This window comes from Onthophagus taurus, chromosome 11 (assembly GCF_036711975.1).
Source record: "Onthophagus taurus isolate NC chromosome 11, IU_Otau_3.0, whole genome shotgun sequence".
NCBI classification, from domain to species: domain Eukaryota; kingdom Metazoa; phylum Arthropoda; class Insecta; order Coleoptera; family Scarabaeidae; genus Onthophagus; species Onthophagus taurus.
In genome coordinates this window covers 29,312,466-29,326,443 of record NC_091976.1, presented here as the reverse complement: position 1 = coordinate 29,326,443, position 13,978 = coordinate 29,312,466, and the positions used below count along the sequence as shown (strand labels likewise).

Here is a 13,978-nt window from a genome sequence, read left to right as displayed (position 1 = left end):
TTAATCTTTTTTATGTTTAAAAAAAATTCATTCAAATCACTGTCATTTCGTTATAATTTAATTTTTAAACCGGACTAAACATAATTGAAGTGCGCCCTCGAAGGTCTAAAGTAATAACCCTCAAGAAATCCATCGGTAGCATGGGTAGAGAATAAATATTAGAGCGAAGAAAATTTAATAAAACCCCCTTCAGGGTTAACATCGGCGATTTTCGCCGTTCGGAGGGTGCCGCCCCCGCCAAATTAAACGTAATCTCCTTCTTTCAGACTTTTCAAGGTTTTTCAACGTAGGCACTATTCAGAAGGCTAATTTCAGTTTAGTGCGCGGGGGGTGAGTTCTTACTTTCGCGAGGCCGCGTTCCGTATGCAAATTAAATTATGCCGCGTTAAATTCTGACGCTAATATAGGGATTTCGCGTTCGGGGACCCTCGGTTGCTAACATATTTTAGGGCCGTTATGGCAATAGCGTTCGCGCTTGCTAATAGCCGCTATCCATTTAATTTTTATAACTCAATGCCGTAGCAAATTGAATCTCTGAGTTATATAATATTTGAGCCCTTCTTCGACTTTGGCATAAAAAGTTAAATTGGGTTATTTTAATCCCTATATTTTTGTTCTTAAACAATCGAGACTCGTCTCGGATCGTCTGGAAAGGCCGGACGCGACGTATTGAATTTATGACGTGACTCCAAAGTTAGCCAAACCGCCTGCACGTGAGGACGTTCCGGAATAAACGTCCCCGGGAAATGTTATCCGAACCTCTTCGGCACCGCGAAACCAGACCAGACCGTGCCCGTTATATTGCGTTAGGGCTGTACAGTCAAGAAATATAAAGTGACCTCCGCCCCCTTTTTGAATTATCGCTTTTCACCTTTTACCCGACCCATTTTCCCATCCCACTCTTCGTTTAGAATCGATACACTTCCGGTACAACGTCGCAATTAAAACCTCAGCGTTGACACGCCATCCAATACATATGTATTAAACGCGAACGGTTGTACCAACAGTAACATATACATATACAACGTACTACGTTGACCTAACGTTTTTACCGCCTCCAGTGACATGTTTCCGCAGCAGGCGAACTGACGAGCTATAAATCCTTCTGGATTGGAAGTTTTAAAATGCCATTTGCAAGATATAAATCGCATTTTCTTAAAAAGACTTTCTAAACTACAAATGTCCACTATTCATCAAATAGTAAAAGAAATATTACAGAAATCTTTTATATCATGGATTTAATATACAGGGTGCCCATTATGTATGGAATATAGCATATATCGTGGTAAGTAGCAACTTTACAAAAAAACATTTTATACAAAAGTTGTTTAATATTTGATTTGCCATAATAAGACGCCATTCAATTTTTTTATTTCAGAAAACAAATGAGCAACGAATAACATTTAATTTTTTTTAAATGGCAATGTACCCTTTCGTTAGGCTCATTTGATAGAGATTTTTTTTCTCTTTACGATGACGTAAAATTTTAGTACCCTTATACTAGAAAATTTTTGAAAAAAATGTAAGAACAGTTTATTAAGTTAATTTTGCCAATAACATGAATCTAGATATCCGAAATCTTATTTGTCCTAACAATTGAATGTAAGCTATTGAATGTGACAGAATCTTGTTTATTTAAATAAGTTGGTAGATCAAAAAAGAAAAATGGTTCATTTAACAGAAACTGAACGCATAGAAATTTTAATTATGGTCGGTTATGGGGATCGCAAACTAACACAATTAGAAGTATGTGAAATTTTCAATGAGCGTTATCCACATCGAGAACCAATCGCTCAATCAGTAGTTAGCAAAACTTCGAAACGTTTTAGGGAAACTGGTAACGTTAAAGATCTGCCAAAGATTGGTCCGCAGAGATCTGCAACAGATGAAGATAAAAAGATCGATATTCTCATAGAAATCGAAGAAAATCCAAACATTGCAACTCGTCAGTTATGTTTAAACCATGCTCTAAGTAAAGGTTCAATACACAAAATATTACATGCAGAAAATTTACATCCGTACAAACCGACTTTATTGCAAGAATTATCCGAAGATGACTACGGTCGACGTGTTGAATTTTGTGAATTTATGATGGAGCGAATCAACAGCAATCCAAATTTTCTCAATAATATGGTTTTCTCTGACGAGGCTACGTTTTGTTTAAATGGTAATGTAAATAAGCAAAATTCTCGATATTGGGCCGCTAAAAATCCCCATTGGATGATTCAAAATCATACTCAAACACCACAGAAATTAAACGTATGGGTGGGAATTTGTGCAGATCACATAATTGGACCTTTCTTTATTCGAGGTACTCTAACTGGTCACCGTTATTTACAATTATTGCAACAGCAAATTATCCCAGCTTGCCAAGAAAATCTTGATGATCTTTGGTTTCAACAAGATGGGGCACCGCCCCACTATCATTTAGATGCACGCCGATATTTAGATACGGTATTTCCGGCCCGTTGGATAGGCAGAAGAGGGTCTGTAGAGTGGCCACCCCGATCTCCGGATCTTACACCTTGCGATTTCTTCTTCTGGGGATATTTAAAATCTAAAGTTTATGTAAACCGACCTCAAAATCTGACAGAATTAGTGCAACGAATAAAAGATGAAGCTGCAGCTATTTCTCCCAGATCGCTAAGAAATTCTTTTCAAGCCTTTTATGATAGATTGGGCCACTGCCTTGCAGTTAATGGTGAACATTTTGAACATTTATTGTCGTGAAAACCATTTTAGTGCTAATTTCGTTTTGTCTTCAAAGTTTAATAATTTTCATTTACACTAATTTTTAGTTTATTCGTTTTATTTTGTATGTAGATTTAATTTACGGTAATAATTCGAGGTAGTTGACGATCTCGGATATCTAGATTAATGTTATTGGTTAAATTTTCTTAAACAATTTTTACATTTTATGCAAAAATTTTCTGATGTAAGGGTACAAAAATTTTACGTCATCATAAAGAGAAAAGAAATCTCTATCAAATAAGCCTAATAAAAGGGTACATTGCCATTTTAAAAAAATTAAATGTTATTCGTTGCTCATTTGTTTTCTGAAATAAAAACAATTGAATGGTGTCTTATTATGGCAAATAAAATATTTACCAACTTTTGTATAAAATGTTTTTTTATAAAGTTGATACTTGCCAAGATATATACAATATTCCATACATAATGGGCACCCTGTATATATAGTATGCAACACAATACGCGATTTGATTATTGCAATACCAATTCTGTAATATTGGTTGCATACTCGCAATGATGACGTCGGGTACGATAATTAATTAACACAGTGTACAATTAATTAATATTCATGAATATTAATCTGTAAAGTAGTAGAAAATCATTACATTACCATATAAGATAATTTCATTTCATGGTTGATCAAAGAAAGGCACAAGATGTGTTTCACGTATCGTGAAACTGATGAATGACTAAATTGAAGTTTTCATCACAAACTTTTTCTGGGTATAAATACGTTGATTATGGTCTAACAGTCTACTTTATAGATAAAAGATCATAATGCTGGGTTCGCTATGGAGGACCATAAAAAGTATGGAGACTTGCACCGCTGCGATGAATGCAGGAAAACTTTTCAACTGCATCTGGGTTGTCTGAGTGATGCTCGTTGCACCAGATAATGTCTCGCATAAATGCGAGGTTGAAATTTTCCACCCGAATCGTTTTTACACTGCATAAAACCGTTACAAGTCTTCTTTTTCATAACCTTATAACTGTCAACCCCCAATGTTGCCAACCCATAATACTAACTACACTACATCTACTGTTTCTTGTACTTCTTGTATTTTCGGTTAAAGGCTTATCTTAAAAACTTCCTCTTGTTTATCGTCTTCTCTTGCTTTGGGTAGTTTCGTTAAATGTTTTGGGTTACGTCTTATTTCTTTTTCACCATCAGGCTCTACCGTATAAGATCTTGGTTTATCTTCTCTTTTCCTGTCTATAATCCACACTCTGTCGCCGATCTTATAATCTTCCCTTTCCATTATTCTATGTCGTCGATCATAATTATATTTTTGTTTTCTTTTCTCTTCTTCCAGGTTTTTTCTTATTTGGTCATGATTGGGTAAACAACATGCTTGCGACACGGCTGCGACACGGTCGTCCAAACAACAGCTGTTCTAGAGAAGTCAATGTTGAGTTGCGATACGCCAAAAAACCTAAATAGGGATCTTCTGGGTTCCTTTTAAAATTGTCTTTAATGTTTGGATGATGTCCACTTGAATCCATACTTTTCTGCAAATTGCCAGTTGACTTGTGGACCATTATCGGATCTTACAACATCCGGTATGTCATGTCGGGCAAATACATCTTTCATTACTTCAATTATGTCTCTACTCTTTGTAGATGATTAGTTTTCTCACCTCAGGGTATTTTGAATAATAATCCTGAATTACTACATATGTGCGATTTTTGTAATCGGCCAATTCTACTCCAACAAGGTCACCATAAACTCCAGGCCACCATAAACTTTGTTTCACTCTGACTTTGCATTTACCCATCTCAAAATGTCTGTCATCTAATAGGTTTAAGCATCTCTTTCTTAGGGTTTTTGGTATTACCAATCGGTCTTTATAGATTAATATTTCTTTATCAATAGGTTTTAATGTTTTCTTTTTCCATCTCCTTATCTTATTCTTCTCCGATCGTTCTTTCAGGACAAACCCATCAACCTCTTTTATTACTGAGCTGATATATACTTCATCCATTAACAGAGCATCCAGGTCTGTTGTTCCTTGTTGAAGTGGGGCTCTGGATAAGGCATCTGGTACATGGAATGATTTTCCTGGACCATACTCAATTCGATAATTAAATTTAAGTAACCGCATTCGGAATCTTTGAAGTCGATTTGATAACTTGCTGATCTCCTTTGTTGCCAATAATACAATCAGTGGTTTGTGGTCGGTTAGAATTAAGAATTCTGTATCAATCAGAAACTGTTCAAGACGTTCGGAAGCCCAGGTGTCGGCTAGAGCTTCCTTTTCTGGACCTAGAAATGGTCAGACGAGAAATGGTCAGACCTAGAAATTGATAAGATGCTTCTACTGAATCAGGAATCAGGTTTATCTAATCTACGGAGGGCAGTAGATGATGAGTATCAGTACAAAATGCACGTTGGAGTTCCAATCTTAATGTTCTTAATCTCGAAAGTTATTCAGCTATCATCTGACGTTGAAATAATGTTGTCATAACGTTGTCAGAAGATTTACAGTGAACTTCCTTAACATGCAATATACAAAAATATATTTCCATAGAAACCAGAGCGTACCTAATTACTTTGTCGCAAGGATAGTAGAATCTAACAGCATTTTCCACGCCCAATCAGCTGTTATTGTGTTCTATGCGTTTGCTGTGTATTTTTAGAAGTTCTATCCTAGATGTATTCATATTAATTTCAAAAGTAAATCAAATGTGTATCATAAAACCTCTAAAAACACACAGCAAACGCATAGAACGCAATGACAGTTAACTGGGCGTGGCAAATAGTGTGACGTAGAGAGCGGGCAACCAACCCGTAGTGGGCTACAAAACAACAATGGATGTAGCAGTCACTTGAGAGACGCATGGCTAAACCCGAATGTTTCTAGTTCTATATCTAGTGTTATGTACGCAACACCTTACGTGTTCTAAGGTTATTGCTACTGTTACAACCTGTTCTCACATATTTTGCATAAATCTTTCATATTAACAAATTAATTAAGTAAACAAACAAGTTCCTAATAGTATAAGCATACATTCCTAATAATACATGTATACCGCCTAATACCGTGTATATTTGCATACGATCGATGAATCTCTAAATTACTAACAAATATTTGCAATATAGCTAAAATCACAACTAAACTATAAAAAAGAATATATAAAATAATACAGAACCACGTTGCTTTTTTTGTGCGTATTTACAATTTTGTTTAGTTGAGTTTAAATTAAACTACGAAATTAAAATATACAGCTGGTGTTGTGTTAGTTTCAAAATTTGCTCGTTTCAAATCGATCCGTGCAATATCCAATATAGGTAACCGTTTTGCATTAGCTCGTGTAGCTGATTGTTGAAAAGTTGAAACCTGTCGTGAACACAAGTCGACTTCGACATCAAATATTGAAAACTTTTACTACCTAATATGCAAAACGCGTTTGAGGAAAAATTTTAATTATACGTACCCGTTTGTGGTACTTGACGTTTTAGGTGAAGTGATTAAAATTTAACTTGAAATTGCATTATAATTTTACGTTATAATGAAGGATATAAAAGTGGGAATTTTATTGAAGCGGGGGTTAGAAGTAAATTAGTTCGCAATGCCTCACGATTTTGTTATGGAATCCGGGCTTTACGCTCTCGATTTAATCGGGTTGCATCCTTTTAGGAAAAGTGGATTCGGTTACGTCAGAGCTTTCGTATTTTCCTCAACCTTTCTCGTAATGTACATTCTGAACGTAGCCGGAGTAATAGTAAGGTACGAAGGAATCAAGTCCTTGGCCGATTCCGTAGACGCGATTCCGGCCGGACAACAGGTCCTTGTAAAGGTATTTGCCGTTATACTCATCCACGATCGGTTCCAAAAACTTTTTGCCAAAATGGATCAAATGTGGCCAAATAACATCTACGGAAGCGAACTTGAATTGAAAATACAAACTTATCAAGCAAGTTTTAAAAGAACCTTTATTGCGTATCGAGCTACTATTTGGATAACAACAATTACATACATAAGCAAACCTTTATTAACATTATCTAGGAGCTTTGCAACGGCTTGGTATATTCCTTGTGATTACCACGAAAATTTTTGTTACGTTTCTATCATTGTTGCTCAATCTTTGTACATCGCCATTCTTGCTTTTGCCGTGGTCGTTTTTGATTTCATTTTTTTCTCATTTTTGTTTAACATTTATTGCGAGTTGGAAAAAATCAAATTTGGATTTAATAATCTTCGAGTTTTGGAAGATAGTAATCAAGACGATCCTAATATTTTAACAGAATTTTTTAAACTTGTTAAACACCACAATTTTTTGTTACGGTAAGTTGATACAAATTCTTTTTTTCAGTAAAATCTCGATATACCGGATTTAATAATAACGGTTAAAGTTGAATTAAAAAAATCGTATTATTGTGGTTTATAGAAACAAAATAATAATTTTTGGCATGCTAAAACTAGATTAAATTTGCTATAAAATAGTTCTTAAATCATCTTGATATCTCAATTAGATTGTGAGATATGATTCTTTTAAATTTAGAATTTATGAACTCAATATGTTGAATATGCAGAAATTAATTTAAATAATCATAATATTGAAATTTCTAGGAGCGAAGATATAATTTTTATATCATTAATTATTAGTTAAATTTGCTTTAAAATGGTTTTTATTTCATGATAATATCTCAATTCGTTTTTGAGATAAAAATGTTTAAATTTTAGTTTTATCGAGACAACCTCAAAAATTAGGGTTGAATTAAAAAAATCGTATCATTGTGGTTTATTGAAACAAAATAATTATTTTTGGTATACTAAAACTAGATAAAATTTGCTATAAGATAGTTCTTAAACCATCTTGATATCTCAATTAGTTTTTGAGATATGATTCTTTTAAATTTAGTATTTATGAACTCAATATGTCAAAATTGAATATGCAAAAATTAATTTAAATAATCATAATATCGAAATTTCTAGGAACGAAGATATAATTTTTATATCATTAATTATTAGTTAAATTTGCTTTAAAATGGTTTTTATTTCATGATAATATCTCAATTCGTTTTTGAGATAAAAATGTTTAAATTTTAGTTTTATCGAGATAACCTCAAAAATTAGGGTTGAATTAAAAAAATCGTATCATTGTGGTTTATTGAAATGAAATAATTATTTTTGGCATGCTAAAACTGGATTAAATTTGCTATAAGATAGTTGTTAAATCATCTTGATATCTCAATTAGTTTAGCAGATATGACTCTTTTAAATTTGGTATTTATTAACTCAATATGTCAAAATTGAATATGCAGAAATTAATTTAAATAATCATAATATCGAAATTTCTAAGAATGAAGATATGATTTTTATATCATTAATTATTAATTAAATTTGCTTTAAAATGGTTTTTATTTCCTGATAATATCTCAATTCGTTTTTGAGATAAAAATGTTTAAATTTTAGTTTTATCGAGATAACCTCAAAAATTAGGGTTGAATTAAAAAAATCGTATCATTGTGGTTTATTGAAACGAAATAATTATTTTTGGTATGCTAAAACTAGATTAAATTTGCTATAAGCTAGTTTTTAAATCATCTTGATATCTCAATTAGTTTTTGAGATATGATTCTTTTTAATTTGGTATTTATGAACTCAATATGTCAAAATTGAATATGGAGGAATTAATTTCAATAATCATAATATCGAAATTTCTAGGAACGAAGATATGATTTTTATATCATTAAATATTAATTAAATTTGCTTTAAAATGGTTTTTATTTCATGGTAATATCTCAATTCGTTCTTGAGATAAATATGTTTAAATTTTAGTTTTATCGAGATAACCTCAAAAATTAGGGTTGAATTAAAAAAATCGTATCATTGCGGTTTATTGAAACGAAATAATTATCTTTGGCATACTAAAACTAGATTAAATTTGCTATAAGCTAGTTCTTAAATCATCTTGATATCTCAGTTAGTTTTTGAGATATGATTCTTTTAAATTTGGTATTTATGAACTCAATATATCAAAATTGAATATGCAGAAATTAATTTAAATAATCATAATATCGAAATTTCTAAGAATGAAGATATGATTTTTATATCATTAATTATTAATTAAATTTGCTTTAAAATGGTTTTTATTTCCTGATAATATCTCAATTCGTTTTTGAGATAAAAATGTTTAAATTTTAGTTTTATCGAGATAACCTCAAAAATTAGGGTTGAATTAAAAAAATCGTATCATTGTGGTTTATTGAAACGAAATAATTATTTTTGGTATGCTAAAACTAGATTAAATTTGCTATAAGCTAGTTTTTAAATCATCTTGATATCTCAATTAGTTTAGCAGATATGACTCTTTTAAATTTGGTATTTATGAACTCAACATGTCAAAAGTGCATTAATTTAAATAATCATACCATCGAAATTTATAGGAATGAAGATATGATTTTTAGCTCATTAAATATTAATTAAATTTGCTTTAAAATGGTTTTTATTTCATGATAATATTTTAATTCGTTCATGAGATAAAAATGTTTAAATTTTAGTTTTATCGAGATAACCTCAAAAATTAGGGTTGAATTAAAAAAATCGTATCATTGTGGTTTATTGAAACGAAATATTTATTTTTGGTATGTTAAAACTAGATTAAATTTGCTATAAAATAGTTCTTAAATCATCTTGATATCTCAATTAGTTTAGCAGATATGACTCTTTTAAATTTGGTATTTATGAACTCAATATGTCAAAATTGAATTTGCAGAAATTAACTTAAATAATCATAATATCGAAATTTCTAAGAATAAAGATATGATTTTTATATCATTAATTATTAATTAAATTTGCTTTAAAATGGTTTTTATTTCATGATAATATCTCAATTCGTTTTTGAGATAAAAATGTTTAAATTTTAGTTTTATCGAGATAACCTCAAAAATTAGGGTTGAATTAAAAAAATCGTATCATTGTGGTTTATTGAAAGGAAATAATTATTTTTGGTATGCTAAAACTAGATTAAATTTGCTATAAGCTAGTTTTTAAATCATCTTGATATCTCAATTAGTTTAGCAGATATGACTTTTAAATTTGGTATTTATGAACTCAATATGTCAAAATTGAATATGCAGAAATTAACTTAAATAATCATAACATCAAAATTTATAGGAACGAAGATATGATTTTTATATCATTAATTATTAATTAAATTTGCTTTAAAATGGTTTTTATTTCATGGTAATATCTCAATTCGTTCTCGAGATAAAAACGTTTAAATTTTAGTTTTATCGAGATAACCTCAAAAATTAGGGTTGAATTAAAAAAATCGTATCATTGTGGTTTATTGAAACGAAATAATTATCTTTGGTGTGCTAAAACTAGATTAAATTTGCTATAAAATAGTTCTTAAATCATCTTGATATCTCAATTAGTTTATGAGATATGATTCTTTTAAATTAGGTATTTATGAACTCAACATGTCAAAAGTGCATTAATTTAAATAATCATACCATCGAAATTTATAGGAATGAAGATATGATTTTTAGCTCATTAAATATTAATTAAATTTGCTTTAAAATGGTTTTTATTTCATGATAATATTTTAATTCGTTCATGAGATAAAAATGTTTAAATTTTAGTTTTATCGAGATAACCTCAAAAATTAGGGTTGAATTAAAAAAATCGTATCATTGTGGTTTATTGAAACGAAATATTTATTTTCGGTATGTTAAAACTAGATTAAATTTGCTATAAAATAGTTCTTAAATCATCTTGATATCTCAATTAGTTTAGCAGATATGACTCTTTTAAATTTGGTATTTATGAACTCAATATGTCAAAATTGAATTTGCAGAAATTAACTTAAATAATCATAATATCGAAATTTCTAAGAATAAAGATATGATTTTTATATCATTAATTATTAATTAAATTTGCTTTAAAATGGTTTTTATTTCATGATAATATCTCAATTCGTTTTTGAGATAAAAATGTTTAAATTTTAGTTTTATCGAGATAACCTCAAAAATTAGGGTTGAATTAAAAAAATCGTATCATTGTGGTTTATTGAAACGAAATAATTATTTTTGGTATGCTAAAACTAGATTAAATTTTCTATAAGCTAGTTTTTAAATCATCTTGATATCTCAGTTAGTTTTTGAGATATGATTCTTTTAAATTTGGTATTTATGAACTCAATATGTCAAAATTGAACATGGAGGAATTAATTTAAATAATCATAATATCAAAATTTCTAGGAACGAAGATATTATTTTTATATCATTAATTATTAATTAAATTTGCTTTAAAATGGTTTTTATTTCATGATAATATCTCAATTCGTTTTTGAGATAAAAATGTTTAAATTTTAGTTTTATCGAGATAACCTCAAAAATTAGGGTTGAATTAAAAAAATCGTATCATTGTGATTTATTGAAACGAAATAATTATTTTTGGTATGCTACAACTAGATTAAATTTGCTATAAGCTAGTTCTTAAATCATCTTGATATCTCAATTAGTTTATGAGATATGATTCTTTTAAATTTGGTATTTATGAACTCAATATGTCAAAATTGAATATGGAGGAATTAATTTCAATAATCATAATATCGAAATTTCTAGGAACGAAGATATGATTTTTATATCATTAATTATTAATTAAATTTGCTTTAAAATGGTTTTTATTTCATGATAATATCTGAATTCGTTCTTGAGATAAAAATGTTTAAATTTTAGTTTTATCAAGATAACCTCAAAAATTAGGGTTGAATTAAAAAAATCGTATCATTGTGGTTTATTGAAACGAAATAATTATCTTTGGTATGCTAAAACTAGATTAAATTTGCTATAAAATAGTTCTTAAATCATCTTGATATCTCAATTAGTTTTTGAGATATGATTCTTTTAAATTTGGTATTTTAATCTTAACATGTCAAAAGTAAATATAATATATTATATATTATTAATATTAATAGTATAATAATTTTTTAGATGCATCAAAGATTTAAACAACGTTTATTCCCTTCAAGTACTTAATCACGTTTCAACAATTTCAGCAACGATAGTTTTTGGAATATTTTTTATGAATATGGATGGGTAAATATTTATTTATTTTCAATTAATTAATTAATTTAATCGATTCATTTAGTTTTCCCCCTTCTGGAGATAAATTATATCGATACATCCCGTATTTGATATCTTATAATTTTCAATTATACATTTATTGCGTAATTGGGCAAGAAATGTCGTATCAGGTAACAACATTAATAACAATTAATATAAAAATGAGCATATAATAAAATTGAGTGTTTTAGGCTGAAAACGTTGGTAAATCACTTTATGAATCAACTTGGTATTTGAGTAATCAACCGAAATTGAGAAAAGGAATGATAATGGTAATTCAAATTTCACAACAGCAAGAGAATAAATTAAGCATCGGAGGAATTTGGGATTTAAATTTGCGAATATTTATGTCGGTTAGAAAATGTTTGAATTTTATTTATTATTAGGTGATTTTATTATGATACTTTTAGGTCATAAAAACATCGGTTTCGGTTCATGCTTTTATGCAAACCATTTACAACGAAAATTTACAAGGGACTAAATAATGCTACCTGTTAATTATTTAGTTGATTTAGTCCCACATTGATTTAGAGTAAATAGTTTTCAATGTATCCCGGGGAAAAGGATCCAGCAATAAGGTGTCGATGTTATCGAGCGATGGACATCTTTATAACTGGAGGAATCGCATAAAATCCCTTGCAAGACTGGAAAGCGGGAATTACGAGCTTGGAGACAAGCGACCCGCATTCCCAAGGGATGTGATACAAGAAGCCGCTGTTACTCTCGGGATGCGGTGAATAATTCAGTACACGTGTCGACTGAATTGTACCTAATGTTATTCACGTTTAGAATCACAGCAGGGACGTGTTACTTGTCGAAAATTGACGAAATTAAAGAAAATAAACTCCCTATAAATTCTAGTCTCTTAATTTAACTTCATTAAACCTTTAATTTAGCAAAACGGATTAAATTTCCGTGTTGGGTTGGAAAAGGGTCGGTTAGAAATAGAAAATTCGTTACCGACACGATACAACGTTGCTTCTCGAGGCAAATTTTCCGGGATTCGAGGGTAAAATTGCTTTCCCCAGACTCAGGTACCCACAAAACAATGACGAGGCTTCGGTCTAATTTAAAACTCGCCCGAAAACACCTACTCCGCCGCTGATAACCCTCTTTTTATGGGAACCGATTGCGCGCTGCCTTCGAAACTGAGTTCGCGGAACTATTTCCATCAGGTCTTCAGGTTCTTTTGAGCCAACAAGCGCAACCGAGGCATAACGAGGCGCCGCAACGGAGTCAGCAATAAACTTTTGGACGCGAGGAAATTGAGGCAGGATGAAATGCGGGTGTGGTACTGGATTAGAACCTTAAGCTTGCACTTCTCTTCAAGAATCCTCGTTCTATTCAAACAAATATTAGATACCTATAAATAGATTTAAACTTTATTTTATGATATTATACGAAGTCGAACCGTTTCAATTGTTATCTGTTTCACTTTCGAGGTAGTAAATCGTCGATCTTCTCTAACAGGTCGAGACGTAAATTTCGGAAAAGGGGTCCTTTCATCTCCGTGAATGGAAAGACACACGAACGCAACGCTATCGATCACGCGGTGTTACCACCGGACGTGTTATAACCTAGGGCATTTTGTCTGAAAAGAACCCGCACGATAAATAATCTACGCCGGGAGACGCGGCCCTCATAAAATATCAAAACGGATTTTTGGACCGAGGGCCGATTGCCCTTTTCCGTTCCTGGCTCCGGATGGATTTCTGGCCTTTATCCCATCCCATCGGGAATTTGTTAGCACCGAGACGATGCAGGCTCCGAGCCAACATTGTCTATAGGCTGACGTGGACAAATTTCCTTAAGACCAAGAGAAAAGCTACGTCGATGTACTAACTTCCTGAACGTTACAGACCACGGATTGTAAAGTTACTTTTCTCTCAGACTTTCAACTTAAACGAGAAACTTTCGAAAAGTCCAAGAACAACGAATACAAACTCCCAAGGATTTGTCATCGTCCCGCTTGTTTGTTAAACAATCACACTGATGTAGTTATATTTAGTTAACATTAAAGTGATGCAAATTAAATTTTAGTACAACTATTTAAGATTAATTAAATTCTTCCAAAACTAGTTTAAAATCTTTATAAATACCAAATTAAAACAATCATATCTCAAAAACTAATTGAGATATCGAGATGATTTA

General features: G+C 31.0%; 1 protein-coding gene across 1 annotated transcript; it reads left to right on the top strand.

Annotated features, from left to right (window-relative positions):
* Positions 1 to 6,321: 6,321 nt before the first annotated feature.
* LOC111421941 (odorant receptor 45b-like) lies at positions 6,322 to 12,674 on the top strand. The gene is made up of 5 exons (XM_071200509.1): positions 6,322 to 7,037; positions 11,696 to 11,800; positions 11,853 to 11,958; positions 12,019 to 12,180; positions 12,238 to 12,674. Exons 1-5 carry the CDS (start codon positions 6,322 to 6,324, stop codon positions 12,310 to 12,312), a joined length of 1,164 nt encoding a protein of 387 aa, XP_071056610.1. The 3' UTR covers positions 12,313 to 12,674.
* The last annotated feature ends 1,304 nt before the right edge of the window (positions 12,675 to 13,978 follow it).

Excerpts from the sequence above, each read along its gene's own strand:
- LOC111421941 (XM_071200509.1), top strand. The coding sequence starts at position 6,322 with ATGCCTCACGATTTTGTTATGGAATCCGGGCTTTACGCTCTCGATTTA. Across the intron at positions 11,801-11,852 it reads TTTTTTATGAATATGGATGG|TTTTCCCCCTTCTGGAGATA; the intron begins GTAAATATTTAT and ends CGATTCATTTAG. Across the intron at positions 12,181-12,237 it reads ATTTGCGAATATTTATGTCG|GTCATAAAAACATCGGTTTC; the intron begins GTTAGAAAATGT and ends TGATACTTTTAG.